The following is a 24,700-nucleotide window of genomic DNA, read 5'->3' as shown; positions in this document are numbered from 1 at the left end:
ATGGCTTTCTGCTTCTTTTTTTAAAGGTTTTAAAACTATTTTGTATTGGAGTACAGCTGTTTAACAATGTTGTGAATTTTAGGTGCACAGTGAAGGGACTTAGCCATACATATACACATATCCATTCTCCCCCCAAACTCCCCTCCCATGCCATGTAACAGGCAATGGTTTTTTTCAATGACGAAAGACATTCAAACCCCTACAGATTCCAGTAAGGTGATAACTGGCTACTTGGGCTTCTTTAAATCTAGGGAACATAAAGGAAACTCACCTTGAAAACTTGCTGGGACCTTCGCCATCTTCATCATCAAAGTCCATTCTGGAAAAGTCAAGTTCACAAGTGAGCATTCATTAGAAATAGAACATTTAACTGGACACATGAGCTGTTGGCTCAGAGGGGGGTTGATTTGGTCAGACTGCTCTCCAACAATCCCAGCCCTTGACAGTGCAATAAACAGTATCTCCACACAGTCCTCAAACAGGTTTGGGACAAGAAAAGGCAAAATGAAAGGTCGATGGTACCAGTGTCATTAATCACGTGGTTGAGGGCTCCTGCACAGTGCTGAAATACTGACTTGACCCTTCAAGAACCCTTTACAGGCTGCCGTGCTGGAAAAGTCAGCACCCCATATTTCCCACCATCCTTGGGGACACCTGCACCCCTCCACGTCATGTATCAACACTGGACTTCCTCCTTTGACTATCCAGTGGTATATTAACAGATGGAGAAAGCTCCAGGGAGCTTGGAAACAAGAAGCTTTAGAGGCAAAGAAGGCATACTGCTAGTTGTGCCATGTGATGACTTGGCTGGCCTCGATGAGTCTAAGTGAAAAAGGCATTTAAGGCCATTACCCTATAAACTCTGGGTCCAAGTAAATGGATGTGGGAGGAGATACAGTTGTTTAGTGCCTGAGCTAGTCAGAGTGGCTGTCTGCTTATTGAAACTCACCCAAGACATACTCGGATTTCACTTTACTGAGTCTCTCCAAACAAACATAGAAAAGTTTTGACTGATATTTGTTTAGCTGATATCCCAAACTCTCCTTCTCAAAAAAAGAAAAACAACAAAGCAGCCCTCTCTAATGTCAATTAATTTTTCTCCTTGAAGATGTTAGGGCAGAACAGTTAATTAGTACGAGGTGTACCCAGAGTCTTTGGGAACAAAACAGAAACAGTACAGATGTTTTGATTCTCCCGGACATTCACGGGGAGTGGGCTTCCTTGCGGAAGAACTTCTCAGGCATTCTGCACTCCCCATCTTGTTCTTAGGGGGCCTGATGGATTGAGTGGGACACAGTTCCCGTGGCCTCCAGGCAGAAGGGAATCCAGCCTGCCTGGTGGCCAGGAGCTTGCCACAAGGATGGCGGGTGTGCTCCAGAACCACACTACAGGTGCCACGGCTGCTGGCCTCATGGGAGATATGACTCCACCCGCAGCTCTCAGGCTGGGGCGCAGTGGGTAGTGGTGATGTGGGGAGGGCTCGGGGTTCCCAGGCCAACTTGCAAGGGAAGAGCTATCACTCCACAAGCACATGGGAGAGGCCCCTAACGAGGTAAACTCTCCAGGCTTTGGGGTTACTTGGGGAACCAAAGGACTGGGATGACACAGGGCAAAGGAACACTGTTTTTTTTTTTTTTTTTACAATCATTTGTTTATTTTTATCTTGTTTTATGAACAGTGTGACCAGAGTTCTGATCTGAGATGACCTGATGGGATTTATGCCTATTTAGAACCCCCAATTTCCAGACTTGAGGGCTTGCATTCAGAATAAAGGAACAAAAGGAGTTATATAACTGAAGAGATAACGGTAACGATAACAAAAAATACTTGTGTACAATTAGAGGAGGGGAGGCAGGGAAGAAAAATTATAAGAAAGGAAAAATAGAACTAAAACATCCCTGGGAGAGAGAGACAAGGACCCCCCACAATGCAGAGTGTGTAACGGGGTACCAGACAGCAGCAGCGGAGTTATCTATGTTGTGGGAAAATGAAGGCTGAATGCACCACTTCCTAAATGAAGGAAAGTCACCAATATGCTGCTTAACTACTAAGGCTTCGCCTCACCTTTCCTGAAAATTACATCTGGGAGACCCCATAGACAGCAGCCTACCAGGCTCCCTCGTCCCTGAGATTCCCCAGGCAAGAACACTGGAGTAGGTTGCCATTTCCTTCTCCAATGCATGAAAGTGAAAAGTGAAAATGAAGTCACTCAGTCGTGTCCGACCCTCAGTGACCCCATGGACTGCAGCCTTCCAGGCTCCTCCGTCCATGGGATTTTCCAGGCAAGAGTACTGGAGTGGGGTGCCATTGCCTTCTCCGACATCCGGGAGAAGAAAGCACTAAAAAGCCTGTCTCTGGGCTTCTGCAGCGCTGCAGAACCACACTGTCACCTAGTGTTCATCATGGGTAAGAGCGACTTTGCTGCAGACAGAAAGGTTACTTAACACCCCTGGGCTGTCAAAAACAGCTCAGTGGTTAAGAAAAAGAAATCGCATTTTCAGAATTCCAATGGATTTATGCAAGCATTTAGATAAACCTCAAGTGGGTGCGAAATGATCAGTTATCTTTAAAATGCCTTTCAGCTCCAGTTGATAGGAGTGTGATCATCTGGCTCCTGCAAGATGCAATTTTTTAGTCAGCCGTCCCTCCTGAGCCTGCAGATCTTTGGGGTATTGAGGGTGACCTATCGTCCTGATTTTCCCAGAAGGAGGGGATCCGTGGGGGTACAGGACTTCAGTGCTGAAACCGGGGAAGCCCCAGGCCAACCAGGACTATTTGTCACCCTCATTTTCATAAGGACAGCTCAGTTCTTTACCCCATCCTCAAGCGGCAGACGGGTAGAGAGGAGAGCCTCAGGGTAAACGGTCCCGGTCTGGACCACGTCAACCCAATCAAGCAGAGTGTTAAGAGACGGAGTGCCAGGCTCTGGAGGCAGTTTTCTGAAGCCTGCTGAAAACTGAGGAAGCAGGACTTCTCTATGAAAATTCAGGGACCACAAATCTGTACCTTTCTACCCATGCAGGTGTGTGATCACATATGAGCTGCGATCACATGTAGGAATTGTGAAATGTATCGTGTCGGGGTGAACTCAGGAGAGAAAACAGGATACAAACGACTGTTCAGATCCTCAGGGTAACTCACTTGACCCCAAAACAACTCACTGCTCATCAGCCACACAGAAAAATTGCAACTTCTGAGGACAGAAGGGTCTTTTGGAAGACTCCTTGCCAAGACCCTACCTTCGGGTCTTCTGTCACCAATTCAAATGCTCCACTTTAAATATGACTCCAATAGCTCTGTTTATTTCTCCTGCTACAAAAACTCCAAGTAAATCATCCTTTGTTTTGTATCTTTTATGTATCTCTATTATACCACAGCATCTGGATAATAAAGGAGAGAAATCAAAATATGACTTTTAAGTCACTTGAAGAATTTGGTACCATCAGTGGATGAGGTAAGAGTCCTCTAAAGGTGGGCTGAAGATGCCTTCTGCCTCACTTTCCTGTCCTGAGCATGATTTCTACCCTCAATAAAAAGTCGTGAAAGGCACTTTTGAGCTTGTGTCTGGTTCAGAGTGAGCAATGTGAATCTGCCTCACAGCGATTGTGTAATAATAATAATAATGCATCATCCACTATGAGTCATCAAAGAATCCACTTTTGCTCTTATGAGAAAAGATGACAGGCTGTGCCCGCCAGGCTGGTTGTAGAGCTCAGCAAAGGAGCAACCCTGGGCTGCTCGAAGCTGCTATTGACAAAAGGTGAAGGGACATGGGTGCCAGCAAATGCCAGATGACAGCATCACTACTGCATAAATCCGAAGCGAGCGAAACATGTACTTACGTAACCACATTCCAGCAGCCACGGGCTTACACTGCAGGGGGACGCTGGTGTACTGGCTGCACACGATTTGGAAATCGTTCTCCTCAGTGATGATGCTTTAGAAGCCCAGCATCTGACTCCAAGGCAGCGGGAAGGGGCTAGGACTCCTGGTCCCCACCACCCTTACCTCCCCTTCCCAATAGGGGCTGCCTCTGGAGTGGGCACAACCTAATGACAGCCCACTCCTCGGTCTTTTGAAAAGAACCCAGTGTGCCCTGTGGGTGCCCCCCAGCCCCATCCCATCCCCTCACCGGGATCAGGGAGTCCTCTACAAAAATGCAGCCCAGGTGACTGGCTTCTGCTTCCTTCCCCCACACATGTGGAATCACTTTGCAAAGAATCTGAAACTTCTGAACCTTCACCTTGTGTCCCCACTGCCCGCAGAGCACGGAGCTTGCTAAGACGTGTACTGGGGAGGCTGTCAGGGGAGTGGAGGGAACATTCGGGCCAGAGGATCCTCGGCACTGGGCCAGGCATGTGGCCAGGGGAGCCAAACCCACTAGGGGTCAGTTCTACTTGGCTCTGAAACCCCAGGGCTGGGTAGTTATCCTGGGAATCGGGACAAGTTCCTCCACCAGAATAACCAAGTCAGAGTGGGAAGACCTGGGTAGGGAAGAGGAGCAGGAGGAAGGATCTTTCCACCCGCCACAGCCCACCTCTTGGACAGCAAGGAGATCAAACCAGTCTATCCTAAAGGAAATCAACCCTAAATATTCATTGGAAGGACTGATGCTGAAGCTGAAGCTCCAAGACTTTGGCCACCTGATGCAAAGAGCCAACTCATTGGAAAAGACCCTGATTCTGGGAAAGATTGAAGGCAGAAGGAGAAGGGGGCGACAGAGGATGAGATGGTTGGATGACATCACCAACTCAATGGACATGTGTGCTAATATGCTATGTCACGTCAGTCATGTCCAACTCTCTGCAACCCCATGGACTGTAGCCCACCTGGTCCCTCTGTCCATGGGACTTTTCAAGCAAGAATACTGGACGTGTTTGGGCAAACTCCGGGAGAGTGAAGGACAGAGAAGCCTGGCATGCTGCAGTCCATGGGGTCACAAGGAGTTGGACACGACTGAGTGACTGAACAACAACACAACCCACCTCTCCTCTCTCCTTCTCCCCCTCCCTATGTCTCTAACTGTGCTGAACACTCTAGGAGAGGAGGAGGAGGAGGGGCAAGATGGCAGGGATGGAGAAGCATGTGTAAATGGCCACAGTTCATGGGCAGGGACCCCGAGAGGGGTGACCTGCTATTTGAGGAACGTGACTTACATTGGGGTCTCCTTTGTACAAGCATGGGGGCTGAGAGCAGAAGAGCCTTATCACTGCTGTGGCTACTCTACAACAGTGATGGCCTCCATCACAGAATTTCAGCAAAACGTGTAAAAATATCAGAGGTAAGAATTACTCTGGAAACCACCCTGTGAAAAGGGAGGTTTCTTTGTGAGACACAGAGCTCCCCCCATGAGTCCCAGGGGCTTAGCAGAAGGAAGCACAGTTTTCTGGCTGCTCCCTCTGAAGGGGGAAATGGAGGCAGGTGTAGGGCTCTAAGAATGAAGATAATGAAGGACAGGCCTCCAGGAGGCGGCTGGTTCCCTGATCTGCCTCCAGAGGTGTGTGTCCTCCTCCTCCTGCTTGGGAAGGTGTGTCAGCAATTGCTGCTCATCCCCTTGAACCTCTGGTTTTTTTGCTTGGCGTTGGGCTTCCTTGGTTCTAAGTGGAGCAGAACTCTAGGCCAGCAGTCCGCAACCTTTTTAGCACCGGGGATCGGTTTCATGGAAGACAATTTTTCTGCCGATGGGGCTGGGGGAAGGTTTCAGGATGATTCTCATCAGGAGCGAGGCAACCCAGATCCCTTGCATGTGCAGTTCTCTGTAGAGTTTGAGCTCCTATGAGAATCTAATGCCGCAACCGATCCACCAGGAGGCGGAGTTCAGGTGGTGATGCGAATGATGCGGAGCGGCTACAAGTATAGATGAAGCTTCGCTCCATTGCTCACTGCTGCTCACCTCCTGCTATGCAGCCCAGTTCCTAACAGGTCACGGACCAGTACCGTGGGGGACCCAGCAGGTTGGAGACCCCTGCTCTAGGTTGTGTCTCAGTCTCACCCCCCCAAGGTCCTCCTCCACCTCCAGAGTCACACTGAGTATACGTGCGCTGGGAGGGAAAGGGGCAGCTGGGAGGACTCCTTCACAAAGAAGCCTGAGTCCCCTCTCCGATCATCAGCTCAGGGAGCCAGCAGAAGTCAGGGTCCAGATGTCAGGCTGGGGCCAGGAACTCGGGGGCGGGGGAGGGGAGTAGCCTCAGCTCGCTGAAGCCTAGCACACACTCTGCAGGGGTTGGGGGCGGGCAGGTGGCGGGGGTAGGGGTAATGGCACAGACTCCTGGCAGAGTCTCTCAGAGACCACTTTCCTCCCCTCAATACTGGGCTCCAGCCTCTCTGCCTGTGCCTGGTGCCCAGCCCAGCCCTACCTTCCTGCATCAGAGAGTCCTGTGCCACCTTCTTAAAAAGGACTGGGGCTGCACTGAGGCTCTGTCCCCAGGGAATGGACGTGAGAGAGCAAATGCATTTAAAATAATTTTTTAAAGACCTGGATTCTTTAAAAAAAAAAAATGCAGTAAGTTGATATGTTGACAGCAAGTGCATTCTTTTAACAACCCAGACTCCACTGAGCTTAGCACCTAGTTAGAAATAAGAGCTGGTTAAAGGAGGGTATCTGGGTTTGCAGTAAGCGCTGGAGGCAGGCTGATCTGAGGAGTGTGGCCCCAGGCACCCCACTGCTCACAACAGCTCAGTGGGTCCCATGGTAAAGATGGAACTCTGGCTGCACAGCACCCTGGGGGCATTCAAGGGTGGGAGGGAGCTGAACCAAGGGAAAGTGGGGAACCAGGCTCCATAACCCCCTCCATAATCACCAAAATCTTAGCCCCTCTTTTGAAGACCAGCACACAGGCAGCAGTGTGTGCTGGTCACCATCTAAATGATAACACTGAAGGCACTTTTGCATCCTATCCTATTCCATTCTAGGTCCTCAAAATACACCTGCCCCCCACCTCCACCCCTGCTGGGGGCAGCCCAGGCACCTTTAAGAATTGCATTGGTTAAGAGGAAACTCTCGGGTTTAAAATGCTAGGCCATTTTACAAATGAGGAGCCTTGTCTTCCTGGGGAGAACCTGTGTTATGGGAAAATGCATTCATAGGACAAACTGACTCTATGTGAGAAACTTTGTATATCAAATATTTCATTGAAAATGAAGTTGATTCAATGAAGAAAAGGAGTTGGTTGATAAACAAGAGTCTGACCACGTAGACTGTGTTCTTCTTGCAGGGATCTGTGATGGCTGATTTGTTTCTGAGACCTGCACTCAGTTACAGATGTGGTACATCATAAGTACCTGCTGTTTTGGGTTCCATCGGCTCAAGAGTGATGGTCTTTCTGGTCCCACCAGAACTCATCACTCTTACCAACATTATGGGCAGAGTAGGTTACAGTGGAAGCTGCCCAGCCTTTAGATGCTGGACTAGAGCCAGGTTTTTGTTTTTTTGTTTGTTTGTTTGTTTGTTTTTTGAGAGGAATTCCTGCACAGCACTGGCAAAGACTGGTACCCAGAGCAAAGAACAGAAAGCACCAGAGGGATCCTTGCTGCCCACAGGAGCTGAAGCTCGACCCTCAGGGTGCCTCTGGCTGGTGGGCTCAGGCGGACGGATGGGTGAGCCCCCTCCCTGAGAGAGATGGCTGGAGCAAGGCCCAGCAGGACCACAGAGCCGTTCTCACAGTAAGGACAAGCAAACAGAAGTCCCCAGCTGGGTGCCGAGGCCCAAAAACACTTAGAGGCGATCACATGCCTGGTTAGGAATCCCACGGAATCTAATAAACAGGATGCAAACTGCTGAGCTCTTACTCTCTGGGACAGGGAGAGACAATATTTTCCTAACAGGTCAAGAATGTTGTGCAACGCATATCCAACGCAGTTCCCAGAAACGCCGAGGGGGCTTACCCGGATCGCCGCTTTCCTCCTCGGGCGGGCATGGCCCCTGCCATCCTCACCTGTCCAGTGGCCGCCATGGGGGCGACGGGCAGCGTCACTGAGCCAGGGATGTCTGAAGCCATTTCTGTAATTCAGCAAAGAGGAGAGGTTTTGTTAATGACAGAGAAGTCCAGGAATGAGCAGAAAAATTGTCCAGCTAACCAAAAGCACCACCTGGAAGAAGAACCGGGGAACCTGGGTACTGGCCCTTCCTTAGTCATGTGACCTGACTGAGCCCTTCCCTAGTCCGGGCTTTGCCTTTCTCCTCTGGAAAACAACATCCCAGGCAGCATGCCTATATTTAGTTTCAGTGGTTAAAAAAAAAAAAAAAAGTTCTCACAGCTAACAGCATTCATAAAGAACTCTTGTTTCCTGTCACGTGGAGGCAGGTAAGATGTTCAGAAGTTCAGGCACATGGCACAAGCTACAGGGAAAGAACCACTGCTGGTCCCAAATACTGGTAGCCCACTGGGGCAAACCCAGAGAGCCAGTCTCCTGCAGCAGCATCACAGATGCTCCGACCTCACCCTGGGCATCTGTGTTCAAGCAGAAAGTCTGCTCCCCGCTTAAATCTGGACTCAGAATCCCTGACTATAGAGCCCTTCCTGGTCCTCCATTCATGATGAAGACCGTGTGGTCCCAGGGCCTTAAAAACACCCCCTCAGGCCACAAGAAAGGAAAACTACGACAAACCTAGACAGTGTATTAACAAGCAGAGACATCTCTTTGCTGACAAAGGTCCATATCATCAAAGCTATGGTTTTTCCAGTAGGGATGTATGGATGTGAGAACTGGACCATAAAGAAGGCTGAGCACTGAAGAACTGATGCTTCTGAGTTGTGGCGCCAGAGAAGACTCTTGAGAGTCCCTTGAACTGCAAGGAGATCAAGCCAATTAGTCCTAAAGGAAATCAACCCTGAATATTCATTGGGAGGTCTGATGCTGAAACTGAAGCTCCAATACTTTGGCCACCTGATGTGATCTCATTTGAAAGACCCTGATGCTGAGAAAGATTGAGGGCAGGAGGAGAAGTGGGCAACAGAGGATGGATGGCATTGTCGACTCAATGGACATGAGTTTGAGCAAGCTCCGGGAGATAGTGAGGGATAGGGAAGCCTGGCATGCTGCAGTCCCTGGGGTCACAAAGAGTCAGACACAGCTTAGAGAATGAACAACAGGCTGCACGGCCTGTTTCTACAGCCAGGCCTCCGAGGCAGAATTATTAATTTAAAGCATAAGTAGGTCTGTCATTAGATGAGAGTGCCTTCCCCGTGCTTCACTACCATAATATATTATTTCTTACAAGCTAGAAATTTTCAGAAGCTTGTTAAGGCAATGATCAGCATTCTACATTTCAAAGAAACCACAGTTAAAGAATTTCTCCTTCCCACTTGTGGCAAGCTCGTGAACTCAGACGCCCCGTCCTCAGACCATTAAATGGCAAGAGCAATCCTCCAGCGGCCTCTCTGATCCTGTTTATTGCTCTTGGGAATGACTTGCACAGGGCTCGATTTTCTCAGCCTAACTCTTATCCAGGGCAGAAGGGAAGCAAGAGTCTACAAAAATGTATTTCAGAAAGACAGTCTGGGATAAATATGAAAATCTGGACCCTTGTTAGTGAAGGAATGCTGGTGATGCTCAGAAGTTACAGCTCTGCCTCCTCCCAGAAACCACAGAGGCATCTGATCCTCAGTTATGTCCAAAGACATTGTGTTTAATAAACATATTCCAGAGAAGGCAATGGCACCCCACTCCAGTACTCTTGCCTGGAAAATCCCATGGGCGGAGGAGCCTGGTAGGCTGCAGTCCATGGGATCGCTAAGAGTCAGACACAACTGAGCGAGTTCACTTTCACTTTTCACTTTTCACTTTCATGCATTGGAGAAGGAAATGGCAACCCACTCCAGTGTTCTTGCCTGGAGAATCCCAGGGACGGGGAAGCCTGGTGGGCTGCCGTCTATGGGGTCACACAGAGTCAGACACGACTGAAGTGACTTAGCAAGGTCAACTTAAACTAGTCCCCTTGAAACTTCTGAAGAAAAATCTCACAGTACTAACAGACATAATCTTAATTTAGCTACTCCACTAGATTCACAAAAATTTGAGAGCTATCAGGTTTTTCTTTCAATTAGTGTAATCCTCTCCACTGTAGACAGTGAATGTACTGTATTTGTGACAGCTAGGCAGTACGACCAGCAATGACCTCATAATCTGACATCTGCCTGCTTCTGATAAGAAATTTGTATTTTTTCCTGAAATGGAAGCTAAACCATGTTAAGTCCATTCAGGCCTCAAACTAAAGGCTGAGTCACTGCCCATGCAAACACGGGCAAAAACAAAAGTCACCACTTCCCAAAGTAAGTCTCACAGAACATCAGGCCCTTAAGATTTTCCAAGAAAAGGGTTCCGTGGTCAAACGCGCAAGGGAAAAGCCACACCCTTATTCCCTTCTCCAAGATTCCAAAGTCCACCCAAAACAGACTGAGAAGTCCTAATAGGAGGACATTTATTTAACTGTGACTAGTGGAAACAGTGTCAGACTTTATTTTTCTAGGCTCCAAAATCACTGCAGATGGTGACTGCAGCCATGAAATTAAAAGACGCTTACTCCTTGGAAGGAAAGTCATGACCAACCTAGATAGCATATTCAAAAGCAGAGACATTACTTTGCCAACAAATGTCCATCTAGTCAAGGCTATGGTTTTTCCAGTGGTCATGTATGGATGTGAGAGTTGGACTGTGAAGAAGGCTGAGCGCTGAAGAATTGATGCTTTTGAACTGTGGTGTTGGAGAAGACTCTTGAGAGTCCCTTGGACTGCAAGGAGATCCAACCAGTCCATTCTGAAGGAGATCAACTCTGGGATTTCTTTGGAAGGAATGATGCTAAAGCTGAAACTCCAATACTTTGGCCACCTCATGCGAAGAGTTGACTCATTGGAGAAGACTCTGATGCTGGGAGGGATTCGGTGCAGGAGGAGAAGGGGACGCCAGAGGATGAGATGGCTGAATGGCATCACTGATTCGATGGACGTGGGTCTGAGTGAACTCCGGGAGTTGGTGATGGACAGGGAGGCCTGGCGTGCTGCAGTTCATGGGGTCGCAAGGAGTCGGACACGACTGAGCAACTGAACTGAACTGAACTGATCCCAGGATACCATAAAGGTCTGTAATTAATGTTTATCAATTAATTAATTAATTAATTTGGGGGGCTGCACTGGGTCTTCACTGCTGCTCACAGGCCTTCTCCAGCTGTAGCGAGCAGGGGCTACTCTTTGTTGCGGTGTGCGGGCCTCTCACTGCAGAGGCTTCTCCTGTTGCAGAGCACAGGCTCCAAGGCATGCGGGCTCAGTAATTGTGAAGCACAGGTTCAGTTGCTCTGCTGCATGTGGGATCTTCCTAAATCAGGGATCGAACCCACAAAGTATCCCCTGCATTGGCAAGCAGATTCTTAACCACTGGACCACTAGAGAAGTCCATGTGGAGACTCCTAAAACGCGTTTTCTTAACAAATAATGTTTCCCGTGACTCTAGTTTTTTAAAGTCAACTACCTCGTTCCTGCCTTTGAACTAAGGACATGTCAAGCTGTGAGAGATCTTCGCCCGTGTCTGCAGACTTGGAAAGGCCCACCTGCAGTCACCTTCTGGCTCAGAGGTTGGCAAGGAGGAGGAAGGAGTGGAAAACGGAAGACAATGCGCAGTTAGGAAAGAAGATGATATCTGTCCCATTTTATGTGGGGAAAACAAAGTTGTGGACCGTAATGCTCCACAGAAACCCTGTCTATGGGGCAAGGGTTGAGGAGTTTGGAAAGTCCAGTCCTTTCCTCAGAGAGATGAGGGACGCAAATAAAGATTCAGTGCCTTGCCCAGGTGCGCGCCCTGGGCCAGGGGCTGGGCCACGGGGAGGGCCCAGACTTGCTGTCATCTTACTCTGCGTGGCCATTTCCCATGAGTAAGTTTCATCGGCCCAGACTTGCTGTCATCTTACTCCGCATGGCCATTTCCCATGAGTAAGTTTCATCGGCCCAGAAGAAGGGCCAGTGAGGACAGGCCCACAACCAGCTTGCCTCCATGAACGCCCACTGGGTACATTCTTGTGCCCTCCCAGCGTGGTGCAAGATGCCAAATGTGAGTTGGCAGGTAGACACAAGTAGTTTCTACCATGGAGAAAGCGTATGCTTCATGAAGGTCACCTGACAGATACACTGAGCCGGCTGCAATCTCTACATGTGACGTGAGTGTGTCATAAAGCCAGAGCATGGTGGCTTTAGGGGGAGAGGCGCAAGGGAGCAAATACATTAACAGAATTTGAAGACTGAGAGGCACAAACGCATCCCCGGCAAAGAGGGCCACCCAAACAATACAGATGGATGTCGGCTCACCAGCCGCAATGGCCAAAACTACCCCTTCCCCAACTCAAGAAGCATTTCTTTTTCAATTAGTTTTTATTGGAATGTAGTTGCTTTACAATATTGTTAAATTTCTGCTGTACAGCAAACTGAATCACTTTATGTATACACATATCCCCTCTGTTTTAGATTTCTTTCTCATTTTCAAGAAGCATTTCTAAGAAAACGTGGCTCATTCTAGTTCTACTTTTCTCTTGTAAACTGCATTTGTATATCTTTTTTTATTTTATGTTTATTTTTTTAGATGGAAGGATAACTGCTTCACAATGTTGCATTAGTTTTTCTATACAATGAAGTGAATCAGCCACAGGTATACATATATCCCCTCCCTCTTGGACCCCCCCAATCCCCCTGCATTCATATATCTTATATCCATTTCTCTTCTAAGTTTCAGATGTTCTTTCTCATCTAGTTGTAAGATGCTTTTTATGACAGATACTGAAGCTTTGCCAAATTTTCTGAAAATACTTAACAATCTTTCTCCTATTTATTGCTTGCTTTTTTAGGTTGAAAGATTTTTTAACACTAGACAAAGCCTTAAGAGGTAGAGTTTTAAGATGTATTGGTCAGCTCCAGTTGCCATAACAAAATACCATACACTAAGAGGCCTGAATGAAAGAAATGTATTTCCACCCAGTCTGGAGAATGGGAAGTCCAAGATGAAGGTGCCAGCCAAACTAATTGCAGTAGGAACCCTCTTGCTGGATTACAGACTGCCACCTTCCCTCCATATTATCACATTTTCTCTTCTTATAAGACCACCAGTGTTCTTGGTGTTCCAGTGTTCTTGCCTGGAGAATCCCAGGGATGGCGGAGCCTGGTGGGCTGCCATCTATGGGGTCGCACAGAGTTGAACACGACTGAAGTGACGCTGCAGCAGACTCATGACCTCATAACCTCATTTAACCTTAACTACCTGCCACAAGCTCTATCTTCAGAACAGTCAACTGGGGTGTTAAGGCTTCAACAAATGAATTTTGGGAAGATACAATTCAGTCCACAGCAAAAGAAAAGATCAATTGTCCTAACCTCATTTATTCTAGTCCTTCCTTTTCCCCATAAGTTTTTTTTTTTTTTTTTTTTTTAATAATGACTAACTTCTTTAACACTTTCATTCTATTTACTTATTGATTTGGCTGCTTCAGGTCTTAGTTGCAGCATATGGGATCTAGAGTTGCAGCATGCGAACTCTTACTTGTGGCAATGTGGGGTCTAGCTCCCTGACCAGGAATCAAACCTGGGATCCCTGCATTGGGAGCTCAAAGTCTTAGCCACTGGACCACCAGGGAAGCCCCAGCATTCAGTTTATTTCTACTTTATGATGTTACTATGATGTGATACTGTATTGTGTATTATGATCATTGCTACTAGTGTGAATGAGATCACCTTTCCCAGATACTTTCTGATTGGTTAGTAGCTATGAAGACAATTGTGCTGCAGTAACTCTTCACAAGTGATATCAACTGATTTGACCAGCAGCTAAGATAGGTGCTGCCCTCCCCTCCCTTGCTGTTCTGTGTATGTATTATCCTTTCAAAATCTGAATTCCTGGATAAAGAGTTTCTAGGGCCATTGCCATGTGTCCTGCCATTTCACCAAATTTTCAAATTTGCTCTAATAATTTGTCATTAAGTCTTATGAATTAGTCTTTCTAATTTTACCAAGTCTATGGGCTACAAATAATACTATTTTCTCACTTCAAATAGTTAAATGTTTGATTTCTTTTCAAGTCTTATTTCATTGACCAGAGTTTCCAAGATATTTGATAATAATGACAGTAAGTGGGAATAGAAAGGCCATGGGGTTCTGCAATAAAACATATCTGGTTTCAAATTACAACCCAAAAACTTCTTAATAATAATCTACTTTAAAGGATCACTTGAAAAATTAAGGATAATGTTTATAAAGAGCCTCAAACAGTGTCTGGGAAGGGAAAAAACTCTCAAGCAGCAATGATTAAAATGATCATGATTATGGTGATGGTAAATAAACTTGCTTGGTCCTTGAATATAATTGCGGGTTTAAGACAAATACAGTTTATGACGTCAAGGAAATCTGCTGCTGTTCCTATTTCTTAACTGATTCATGGAATGGATGTCTCATTTTACCAAATGTCATTGTGGTAACTAACACAGTGTTTTAGATACCAAACAAACCAAGCAAAATATGCAATCGATGAGACCAAAATTCACTTGAAAGGTTAAACTTTTCTCTAACATCTTTTAAAAACCACTCTTAGTACATTCAAATAAAAATATAAAAAATACATCTCTCTCATCTATAACCTACATCCATATCTACCAACTGATCTGCTGTCAGCCTTCTTTGGATAAGCGACTATCTGCTGCCTAAACCTGGCAACTGCTCCATATGATTTGACTATAAGTTAGCAAAGCTCCTAGGACATCCATCCAGGAAAAGTGGGCAGAGAAAGTTCACTCACCTGGTGTCAGAGGTGAGGGTCTCCAGGCAGAGCATGGTTTTAAGTGGAATAGAAAATGCTATTCAATTAGATGGAAAATAGTCCTGTGAGTACACTATTGATGTGCAGGGTTTCTGAATTTCACTTCAAAAGGAAGTAAAGTGGAACCTTGACTATAGCACTGGGCAGAGAGGAAATAGCATCAGATACCTAACAGGTGACGACCTGGCCACAGTCATACCCTGGGTGTGCAAGAACACAGCCTCTGTGTAGGAGGACTTGGCAGTATGTATCAAGAGACATCAAATTACCCACGCCTCACAAGGGCTTCCCTAGTGGCTAAGCGGTAAAGAACCCGCTTACAATGCAGGAACCACAGGAGTATGAGGATTCTACCTCTGGGTCCAGAAGATCCCCTGGAGGAGGGCATGGCAACTCACTCCTGTATGCTTGCCTGGAGAATCCCATGGACAGAGGAGCCTGGTGGGCTACAGTCCATGGGATTTCAAAGAGTCAGACATGACTGAAGCAGCTGAGCATGCACGCACAAGAGGATGCCAGGGCAGTGCGTGTGTACTTGCTGTATGTGCAGAAAAAGACGGGAAGGCGGATACAAGAACACCAATGTGTTAAACTTGGCTATTTTTGTTGTGGGAATTATAGGTGGGTTTTATTTCCTCCTAAAAGCTCTTTTTATTTTTGAATATACTAGGATTTTTTCCCAAATAACTTGTGCTAATTTAACATTAATCAAATGATGTGTTAATTTAATGAACACAAATAGAGAAATAAATATTTTTAAAGGGTTTCACTGTAAGACACATTGGAAAGCATATACAGTTGGAGAGCTAGAAGCAGTGAATGAATGAGTCAAAGGAAGAGGATGACTTCTTAATAAAAAGAGTGTCCAACAATGGAATGGGTTGGCTTAATGATGATGATAAACATCAACATATATACACTTACTAGGGGCTTCCCTGGTGGCTCAGACGGTAAAGCATCTGCCTATAATGCAGGAGAGCCGGGTTCAATCCCTGGGTCGGGAAGATCCCCTGGAGGAGGAAACGGCAACCCACTCCCGTACTCTTGCCTGGAAAATCCCATGGACAGAGGACCCTGGTAGGCTACAGTCCATGGGCTCGCAAAGAGTTGGACATGACTGAGCGACTTGCCTTTTACTTTCACTATGTATAAAATCAATAACTAATGAGAACCTACTGTACAGCGCAGGAAACTACTCAGTGCTCTGTGGTGACCAAAACGGGAAGAAAATCCAAAAAGGAGGGGCTAAATGTATACCTATAGCTAATAGGTATAGATTTACCTAAAAGATTTACATTAGGTGCTTACCCGGTTCTAATCTCTTCATATGAGCTTTACATCCAGCCTACAAGAGAGGCATAAACCAGCCCATTTTACAGACCAGGGAGTTGGGGCAGAGAGAAGTCAGTGCTATGCCCCAGCCACAGGGCTGTGAAGGGGGAAAAAGAGCTCTCATGGGTCAGTCCCACCCCTGTAGGGCCCTCGCCTCCTCAACAGGCGCAGGCAGAGGCTAGGCAGCCAGCAGACCCTTTCCCAGGTAGAGGAGGTGGGGCGACAGGAGCCATCGTAACATCCAGACTCTAAATCACAGATCCAGGTGGACATTGTGTGTCGTGCAGAAAGTGTCCATGCTTTGGGGTCACTCTGTGGCCACAGGCAAATTATGGATCATCCCCTAAGCAACAGACTCCTCATCTATAAATAACGAAAATGCCCACATTATCCACAGTTACTGTGGGGCTTAAGGAAGATCCCTTATGTCAGATACCTGGCAGAAGGTATGGTCCCTCTTTTCCTTTTACTTCCCCCCAAGACAAGAATGCTTTTTAAAGCAGATATTGTGTGTGCGTGTCTGTACTTTTCCAGAACCCTTGAGCAAAAGTTAGCTTCTCTATGCCTCAGTCTTCTGTTTAGAAAATGGCCATAATAAACAGTAAATTTCTCATGACATTGCTATGAGGATTTAAAAAGCTAATATCTGTAAAGCACTTAGCATGATGTCTGGAACATAAAAGGATGTCTAAGCCTTTGCTAAGTAACACACACGTGCACATGCTCAGTTACTCAGTTGTGTCCGACTCTTTGAGACCTCATGGACTGTAGCCCTCCAGGCTCCTCTGTCCATGGGATTTCCCAGACAAGAACACTGGAGTGGGTTGCCATTTCCTTCTTCTCCAGGGGATCTTCCCGGACCAGGGATCGAACCCACATCTCCTGTGCTGGCAAGCGGATTCCATATCACTAGTGCCACTTGGGAAGCCAGGTAACATATACACAGACACTAACAAAACTTAGTATAATTTCTTTCTGTAAGGAATTAGATCACTTCTGCAATTTGGTTTTTATGGCTACGTCTCACAGGAGTGCAGGAAAGGGGACAGTGGGCCACAGAAGGGAGCTGGCCATATGACTGACTCCTCTGCAGCCCCCACGCAAAATGTCTTCAGGGTGATGCCCATGCAAAGGGAGGCCAAGAGGGGCTGCCACAGCCCCGGGAGCCTGAGCTGGGATTCTTGTCCTTCACTGACCTCACTCCAGCTCCCTACCCAGAGTTCTGCCTTTAACCCGGCTGGCCTGCCCCATACCCCACGGGAGGGTCAGCAGACAGGCCCCGAGAGTGCGTCCACTGGCTGCCCCCAACCTCCACTCTCCCAAGGTCCCTGAAGGACTTCACCCAAGCACACCCTCCGCACTGAACCAATGTGGACACGACTCCCTCCTGGCGACGCCATGCTCTCATCCATGAGAGCCTCACCTGAAGAGGTGCACGTGCCCCTATCACAGCTCTGGGACCCCACAGCCCTACACAGCTCTACTCGGCCTTCAGAGTGTTCACACAGCCCAGCAGGGGAGCCCAGAAATCCTGGGTGAACCATCCACATCCTTTCCACTCTAGTTTTCTTTGGGTGTCCCAAGTGGTCACCGGCAAAGGAATTCCACTGAGAGGTGTGTGGAGGTCATGGTCAGTACCTTAAAAAAAAAAAACAAAAACAGAGGCTTGGGACTTCCCTGCTGAACATCCAGGGAAGTGGCTAAGATTCCAGACTCCCAATGCAGGGGCCCAGGTTCCATCCCTTGTTGGGGAACTAGATCCCATGTGCTGCAACTAAGAGTTCACATGCCACAGCTAAAGATCCAAGTGCCACAGCTAAAACCCGGTGCAGCCAAATAGACAATATATTTTTTTTAAATAAACAGATAATGTAACCAGGGTAGGAGTAGTGAAAACTTTTTTCCTCCTCGTGGACACAGAAAAAACTAAAGATCCTGCATGCCGCAACAAAGACCCGGCGCAATCAAATATATAAATAAATAAATTTTAAAATGGAGAGGCTTGAGTGCCACAGAAACATGAACGCATCCTACTGATCAAAACACCACATATCAAAATGCAAATCGACCCTAAAAGCAGATGAAGAACTCGTCAGAGTAAGAGTTGTCACATGGGGCAAAGTCACTGCTCCCCGTCGCATCCCCTCAGGATCTTCTCACTCCCGAGTCTCCTTTCAATCCCCTTCCATCAGGCCTGTGTCTCTGTCACCCTGCTAGGGAGCTGCCATGATCATGGGGGTCTCGTCTCCACCCCGCCCTTCTCTGCCGGGGGCAGCTGCCCACTCCATCACCAGACGCTCCTGGTTGCCAGGGGCCGCATCCTCTCTCTGCAACCTCGCAGGCTCCTCCTCCTCTCCTCAGCCAGCTGCCCCTCCTCTAGGACTCCAGGCGCTTACACAGCCCCCTCTGCTCTGCTCTCTCTCCAGGTGAACTCACGCAGGCAGCGGCATCAATACTGTCTCTTCAATGGCAATTCCCAAACCCAGCCATCAAGGCCTGCTGCCACATCCTCGCAGTCCCTCTGTCCCCTAGGTTCTGCTGCTGGCCTGTTGCAGGGCCTCCTCCCTTGGTCTTTCTGCTTCTATTCTCCCCCCTCGTCATTCACAGGGGAGTTGGAGCTGACCGGTCCAGCCTTTGCTTCTTTCTATCCCCCAGCAGTTTCTCTCTGCTCTCAGCACAAATGTGGAGCTCCCAGCCAGTCCCTGGGTGGTCAGACTGCCGTCCACCTCTCCTGCCCACCTCTTGGGCTCTGGCCACACTGCCCCAATCGGTTTTATGAATACACCACTTTCCCTCCCACCTCAGGGCCTTTGCATGCGCTATGTCCTGTGGCCAGAAAGTTCTCTCTTCTCTCTTCACCAAGCTAACTCCGACCACTCATTCAGATTCAGCTCAAACATCACTTTTCCAAGGAAGCTTGTCCTTGGCCAGTCCCTGCCCCTCCCATTCTAGGTCTGGTCCCTGGTGATTCATTCTTCTTGTACCTGCACTTCTCCTGTGAATGACTCAAGGTCACGATGGTCCAGGTGAAAGATGACAGAGCCTGAATGATGGAGCCACCAAGAGGCGTTCAGGAGGAAGGAGATGATGTCAATGCCTCAGAATACATGATGTGTCATCGTCAGAGCCCAGAAGGGAAGATTCTAAAAAGCCTTGGTCACCTGATCCTCCTACACTGAGACTGCACAGGGCAAAAAATTTCTGGAGGAGGAAGAAAAATGTGGTTGGTTCGGTCGCATATTTACATCAACCACTCCATGCACTTGATATATGGGGACTCTGGAGAAAAGTGGAGACATGAGTGTCTACACCTTCCTCCGCACTAAAGAGGCATCTGCTTCTAGTTCTGGCTTCATTGCCATGAGCCTCAGTTTCCCCATCTATTCTTCAACTAAGAAATGGGGTTAATCAGGACATCCCTTCTTTATGCAGAAGCTGCTGTAAGAAAACAGGGCCTGTACCCACTACAAATAGCATTTGCAAAGCTCTGATTTTGAGCCAGGAACTGTGCTTCAAGTGGGAGAGCTGGCAACAAAAAGACCCCATCCTGCCACTGACAAGTTCAGTCCTGAGTGTGATGACACATAGCTGGGCAATTTCACACTAGAGCTGTGAGTTGTGCAAAAGACTGGACCCTGGGTGGTGGGAATGGCTGGGGAGATCCAAGAAGGCTTCCTGGAGGAGGCTGCATCTGCGCTATCTTGGCCAAGGACTGTAAATGTTTTGGGAAGGAATGAAGCATGGTGTGAAAGATGCCCTTTTCCCAAATGGATTCCTTCTATTGCCCCATGATTTCTGAGCAGACTTACTCACGCCCCGCTTTGAGGGGCATGCCCTCTTGTTCCTGTCCTTGCAGGTATTTTCTCCCAAGTGCAGCTCCCAACAGGATCTAGAATGAAACCCCCACCTCAAATGCAACCCTCCGGCATAGCTCCTTGCTCAAGATCTCTGGCCGTAACCAATGACAAATGCACAAACAGACATGCATAGCTCTATCCAGAGCAACCCCACCCCAAATGCCAATATCCATCCCCCCACCCCAGGAAACTCTGTTTCCTGTCACACACAGGGATGGAATGACTCTCTGCCCGCCCTTACCCAAAGTTGCAGGTTTTCAGCTCATTTCAACATCAGCACAAGCTGAGGCTTTTGAAAGCTTCACCATAACACAGAACACAGAGCCGGCTTACGATGCAGCATCTAGCTAAGGACTATTTCACATTTCAAATGCAGAGGCGGTGTATAGAATTTCTAAAACACAGTATAGGCAGTGAAAACCTGGGGGAAAATGTGAAACTTGAGAGCATTACAGATGAAAAGAACGTGAGAAAATGGAAAAACATTCTGTTTCATCTCCCCTCACTACTATTTCATATGAATCTAAATAAGAAAAAATATCCCTTGATTGTCACATTGCAAAAAAAAGATTAATGACATACAAACTTTCACAATATGACAATGTAATATTTTAATAACCATTCAAATAAGCAAAAACCCAAAAGGGTTCCCCCCATTATTGGGAGGGAGTGAGGGGCAGCTAACCAAAGAAAAATGCCCTCCCCACTATTCATCTCTCTTAGAGCAATTTTTTTTTCAAGGATAGCACATCAAATATCACAGCCATACCTTTATAGAGGGATTAAACAAAGATCTTTCTTCCTTGTGACCAACACCTTCTTGGGAGAATCTGTTATCCGTGTAGAAGAAATGTCAGAAAGCTCTGGGAGGAAATGAGTTACATTTGTATTCCGCTCAGAAAATGTCATCACAGATCTGTTTACCTTAACTGTGGACCATGATTCAGCCGTGACAACTGTCTTGCATACTGATCAATTTATTTGCAGCAAAATTTCTAATGTTAACTGCTTAGGTTCTGAAAAACTGGTGATTTGGATTTCTTGCGCAACCACAATCTATACTGAAATCTCTAGATTGTTATCAAAATATTTCAGCGAGAGATCAAAAATGAGTCCTCCTAGCAAGCAAGGGAGAAAGGGTCCTTTCCACTTCTGGAAGGAAGGCAAGGCACAGAACTCCCAAAGATCCTCTGGAGGGTGGGATTTTTACAGTACAATGTATAGGAAAAGGGTGCTTCCCTGGTGTCTCAGCTGGTAAGGAATCCACCTGCAATGCAGGAGACCCCGGTTCAATTCCTGGATTGGGAAGATCCCCTGGAGAAGGGATAGGCTACCTACTCCAGTATTCTTGGGCTTCCCTGGTAGTTCAGATAGTAAAGAACTTCCCTACAATGTGGGAGACCTGTGTTTGATCCCTGAGCTGGGGAGCTCCCCTAGAGGAGGGCATGGCAACCCACTCCAGTATTCTTGCCTGGAGAATCCCCATGGACAGAAGAGCTTAGCAGGCTACAGTCCATGGGATCACAAAGAGTCAGACACGACTGAGTGACTAAGCACAGCGCAACATAGAAAAGGGACTTACTTCCCTAGCGGTTCAGTGGTTTAAAGACACTGCACTTCCAATGCAGGGGCATGGGTTCGATCCCTGGTCCGGGATGATTCTGCAGGCCTCAAGGTGTGGCCAAACAAAACAAAACAAAACAATGTACAGAAAAGCCATTAGACTGAGAAGCAAGGAACTCTAACTCCAAGTCCTTTCTAGACTTTAACCTGTTGTACATCCTCTGTAAGGCAGCCTTCATCCACAAACAGGCAATAGTGTGGGGGGTGGGGGGATGGGGTGGGGAAGGTGCTCTCTGCAGCAGGGCAGGAGGTGCTGGACAGGGTAAGAGATGGCCATGGACCCAGGAAAAGAAGAAAAGGCCAGTCCTGCCTCCATCAGCTGACGCCTCCCACCTGGACACAGAGCCCTGGCTGCAGGCCTGAGTCACTTCTTGCTGGCAGGCAGGTTTGGTGTTAGGGAACTGGAACCAGTCCCAAGGCAGCCTTGGGAGATGGCCTCCCACTCAGCTAATGATGCTTGCCTATGCAGGGCCCTGCTCCCTGGCCCGCCTGGGCCGTGCTGTGCCCTTTGGAACGCGGACATTGCACCAGAGTCTACTAGGGTATCAGCACTTGTATTGCTGCTCTGTCCGAGCCCACCTTGAACTTTATAAAAAGGGCAAAACCCAGACCCCCAGGGAGAAGACAGGTAGCCAATAATGGCAGAAGAAAGGTCGGGAGGTCACTGGTAAGGTAACAACTCTAGAGGAAGACAGTTAAGTGTGAACTCAGCACTCAAATCTGCCCACTCTGGGAGATGACAAACACAGGCCCATGTCTTTAACCACAGTGGGGCCTCCACCATGGATCATCTCATGCTTGACTCAAATCAACAGCCAGAGACCATCAGAGGAAAGTGGGTCTCATGGGTCGGGCAGAATACAGGGCAGGTCACCTGGGTTGAAGGCTCGGGGTCAATCAATGGACAGGTTGCCCTGAGAGGGTCTTAGAGGGAGCCTCGCTTAAAACCCAGGTTGAAGAAGAGTCCTTGAGGCAGAAGGAGAGATGAAACTGTCTTCAAATATGCAAGACACCTTCCTGTATAAAGCAGAAGAGGCCACTTCTTGATTATTGCCGAGCCCTTGACATGGTGGCCAAGGATATGAAGGATAAGGGAAAAATGAATGACTCAGATGCATGCTGACTGTCCAAATACAGTTTGAAGTTGAACAGAAACCAAATGAACTAAAACATCTGACATAAAGTTAAAAGCTAATAAATTATGGAACACCCACACAGATAAAAATCACTCAGCCATTAAATATCACGATTTCAAAGAATAATGTCACGGGAAAATGTTCAGGGTACATTAGTAGGGCAGGATACAAAAGCTTAGAGACAGACATAGATGTCAGGGATCCAGTGAAATTCAGCTTTACAATATTTACCCTAGCATCTGGCCCTGGCTTCTGAATGAATGGCTCAACCTTTGAATGGTCAAGCAGTGAAATACGTATTTCAGGATCGTTTCTGGCATCCTTGAACTTGTGGGTGATCAATGACCCTATAATCACACGGGTCATCATCATATCTACACTGATAGTATAGTAACAACGATCCCAAGACAAGGCATGCCACACGAACTTATTGTTCTCCAAATATTCAGTTTCAAACGTACACAGGCATTCTAGATGAGCTAAGATTGAGAATCTCCCAATATATAAGATACATGCGGCTTCCTCGGTGGTCCAGTGGTTAAGAATCCACTTGCCAATGCAAGGAATACATGTTAGATCCCTGCTGTGGGAAGATCCTACATGCCAAGTGGTAATTAAGCCCGTGCACCACAACTATTGAGCCTGTGCTCTTGAGTCTGTGCTCAAGAGGAGCCACTGCAACGAGAAGCCGATGCACCATAACTAGAGAGTAGCTCCCACCCACGAGCAACAGTGAAGACCCAAGCTATTAGTAGATGCAGGCAGAAGACAGATTCAGGAATAAGGAGGAATTGTAGTAGAATTGAAGAGCAGCAGAGAATGTTCCATGAGACAGGATGGGACTGTCTAAATGCCTTATAAATGATCAAGTCACCAAGAGAGTGCCAAGCAGGGCTTGGGGTGATATGGGGCCACCTTTATCCTGGGGACCCCTGCCATGACTACAGGGTTAAAACAAAAGACTTTTATCTCCCTAAGATGTATGACTATGTGATCTTCAACTACTTGGCAATAATGTATAGAGGTGGCTCAGTGGTAAAGAATCTGCCTGCAATGCAGGAGATGCGGGTTCAATCCCTGGGTTGCAAAAATCCCCTGGACGAGGAAATGGCAACCCACTCCAGTATTCTTACCTGGAGAATCCTAGGGACAGAGGAGCCTGGCGGGTTACAGTCCATGGGATCTCATAGAGTTGGATACGACTTACAACTAAACCACCACCACCACAGCAATATCACAGTTAACCTCAACCTCTGTATTTTAAGGGTGTCCCCAGTGGCTCAGATGATAGAGAATATGTCTGCAATGCAGGAAACCCAGATCCGATCCCTGGGTCAGGAAGGTCCCCTGGAGAAGGGAATGGCAACCCAATCCAGTATTCTTGCCTAGAGAATTCCATGGACAGAAGAACCTGGCGGGCTTTCCTGGATCTGAAAGTGTAGGACACGACTGAGCAACTTTCAATTCACACTTCCATAGTCTAAAATGGAACTCCGTTTTTCCTTCCCAAACCATCTGGTAAGCTGATTTCCAGTCTTTCCATCAGCAGAACCTCACTTGTTTTCAGTCTGGAGGCCCCAAACTCCCTGTTTTCCTTCTGCTAGGGTTTTCTGAGCACCCGTCTTCTATCAGGTACCACCAGTCACTGCCACAAACGCAGAATGGAGTGGGACAGTTCAGTGCAGAATCAATTTGAGCGGTGAACCAAGAAGGCACTCTTAAATGTCTCAGAAGAGAGGCAGACAGGGACACAAAGCAGCATGCTCAGGTCTCAGCAGAACAAACCACAGCCACAGAGCCCCACCTTGCAAGTCAGGTGTCCTTTCTCACTTTTTCCACCGGAGTCTAGAATCTTATCACTCCAAACATGGATCACTACAATAAGCATTCCCGATGGCTCAGTAGGTAAAGAATCCACCTGCCAATGCAGGAGACACAGGAGACGTGGGTTGGATCTGTGGGTCAGGA

General features: G+C 47.4%; 1 protein-coding gene across 6 annotated transcripts in view; it reads right to left on the bottom strand.

Annotated features, from left to right (window-relative positions):
• The window catches only part of ARNT2 (aryl hydrocarbon receptor nuclear translocator 2), a 193,128-nt gene that overhangs the window by 145,854 nt on the left and 22,574 nt on the right, over nt 1-24,700 (bottom strand). For 4 of the 6 annotated variants that reach the window (XM_070775243.1, XM_070775241.1, XM_070775242.1 and 1 more), the window contains exons 2-3: nt 7,885-7,999; nt 272-319 (exon numbers count right to left, since the gene is read on the bottom strand). In XM_070775243.1, the coding sequence (XP_070631344.1) occupies nt 272-319; nt 7,885-7,999 (163 nt within the window). Of the gene's footprint in view, nt 1-271; nt 320-7,884; nt 8,000-19,100; nt 19,527-20,742; nt 21,029-24,700 lie in introns of those variants that run through there. The other 2 variants (XM_070775246.1, XM_070775244.1) reach the window with 2 other exon arrangements.

This window comes from Bos indicus, chromosome 21, assembly GCF_029378745.1.
Source record: "Bos indicus isolate NIAB-ARS_2022 breed Sahiwal x Tharparkar chromosome 21, NIAB-ARS_B.indTharparkar_mat_pri_1.0, whole genome shotgun sequence".
NCBI lineage: Eukaryota > Metazoa > Chordata > Mammalia > Artiodactyla > Bovidae > Bos > Bos indicus.
This window is presented reverse-complemented; position numbering and strand designations above follow the sequence as displayed.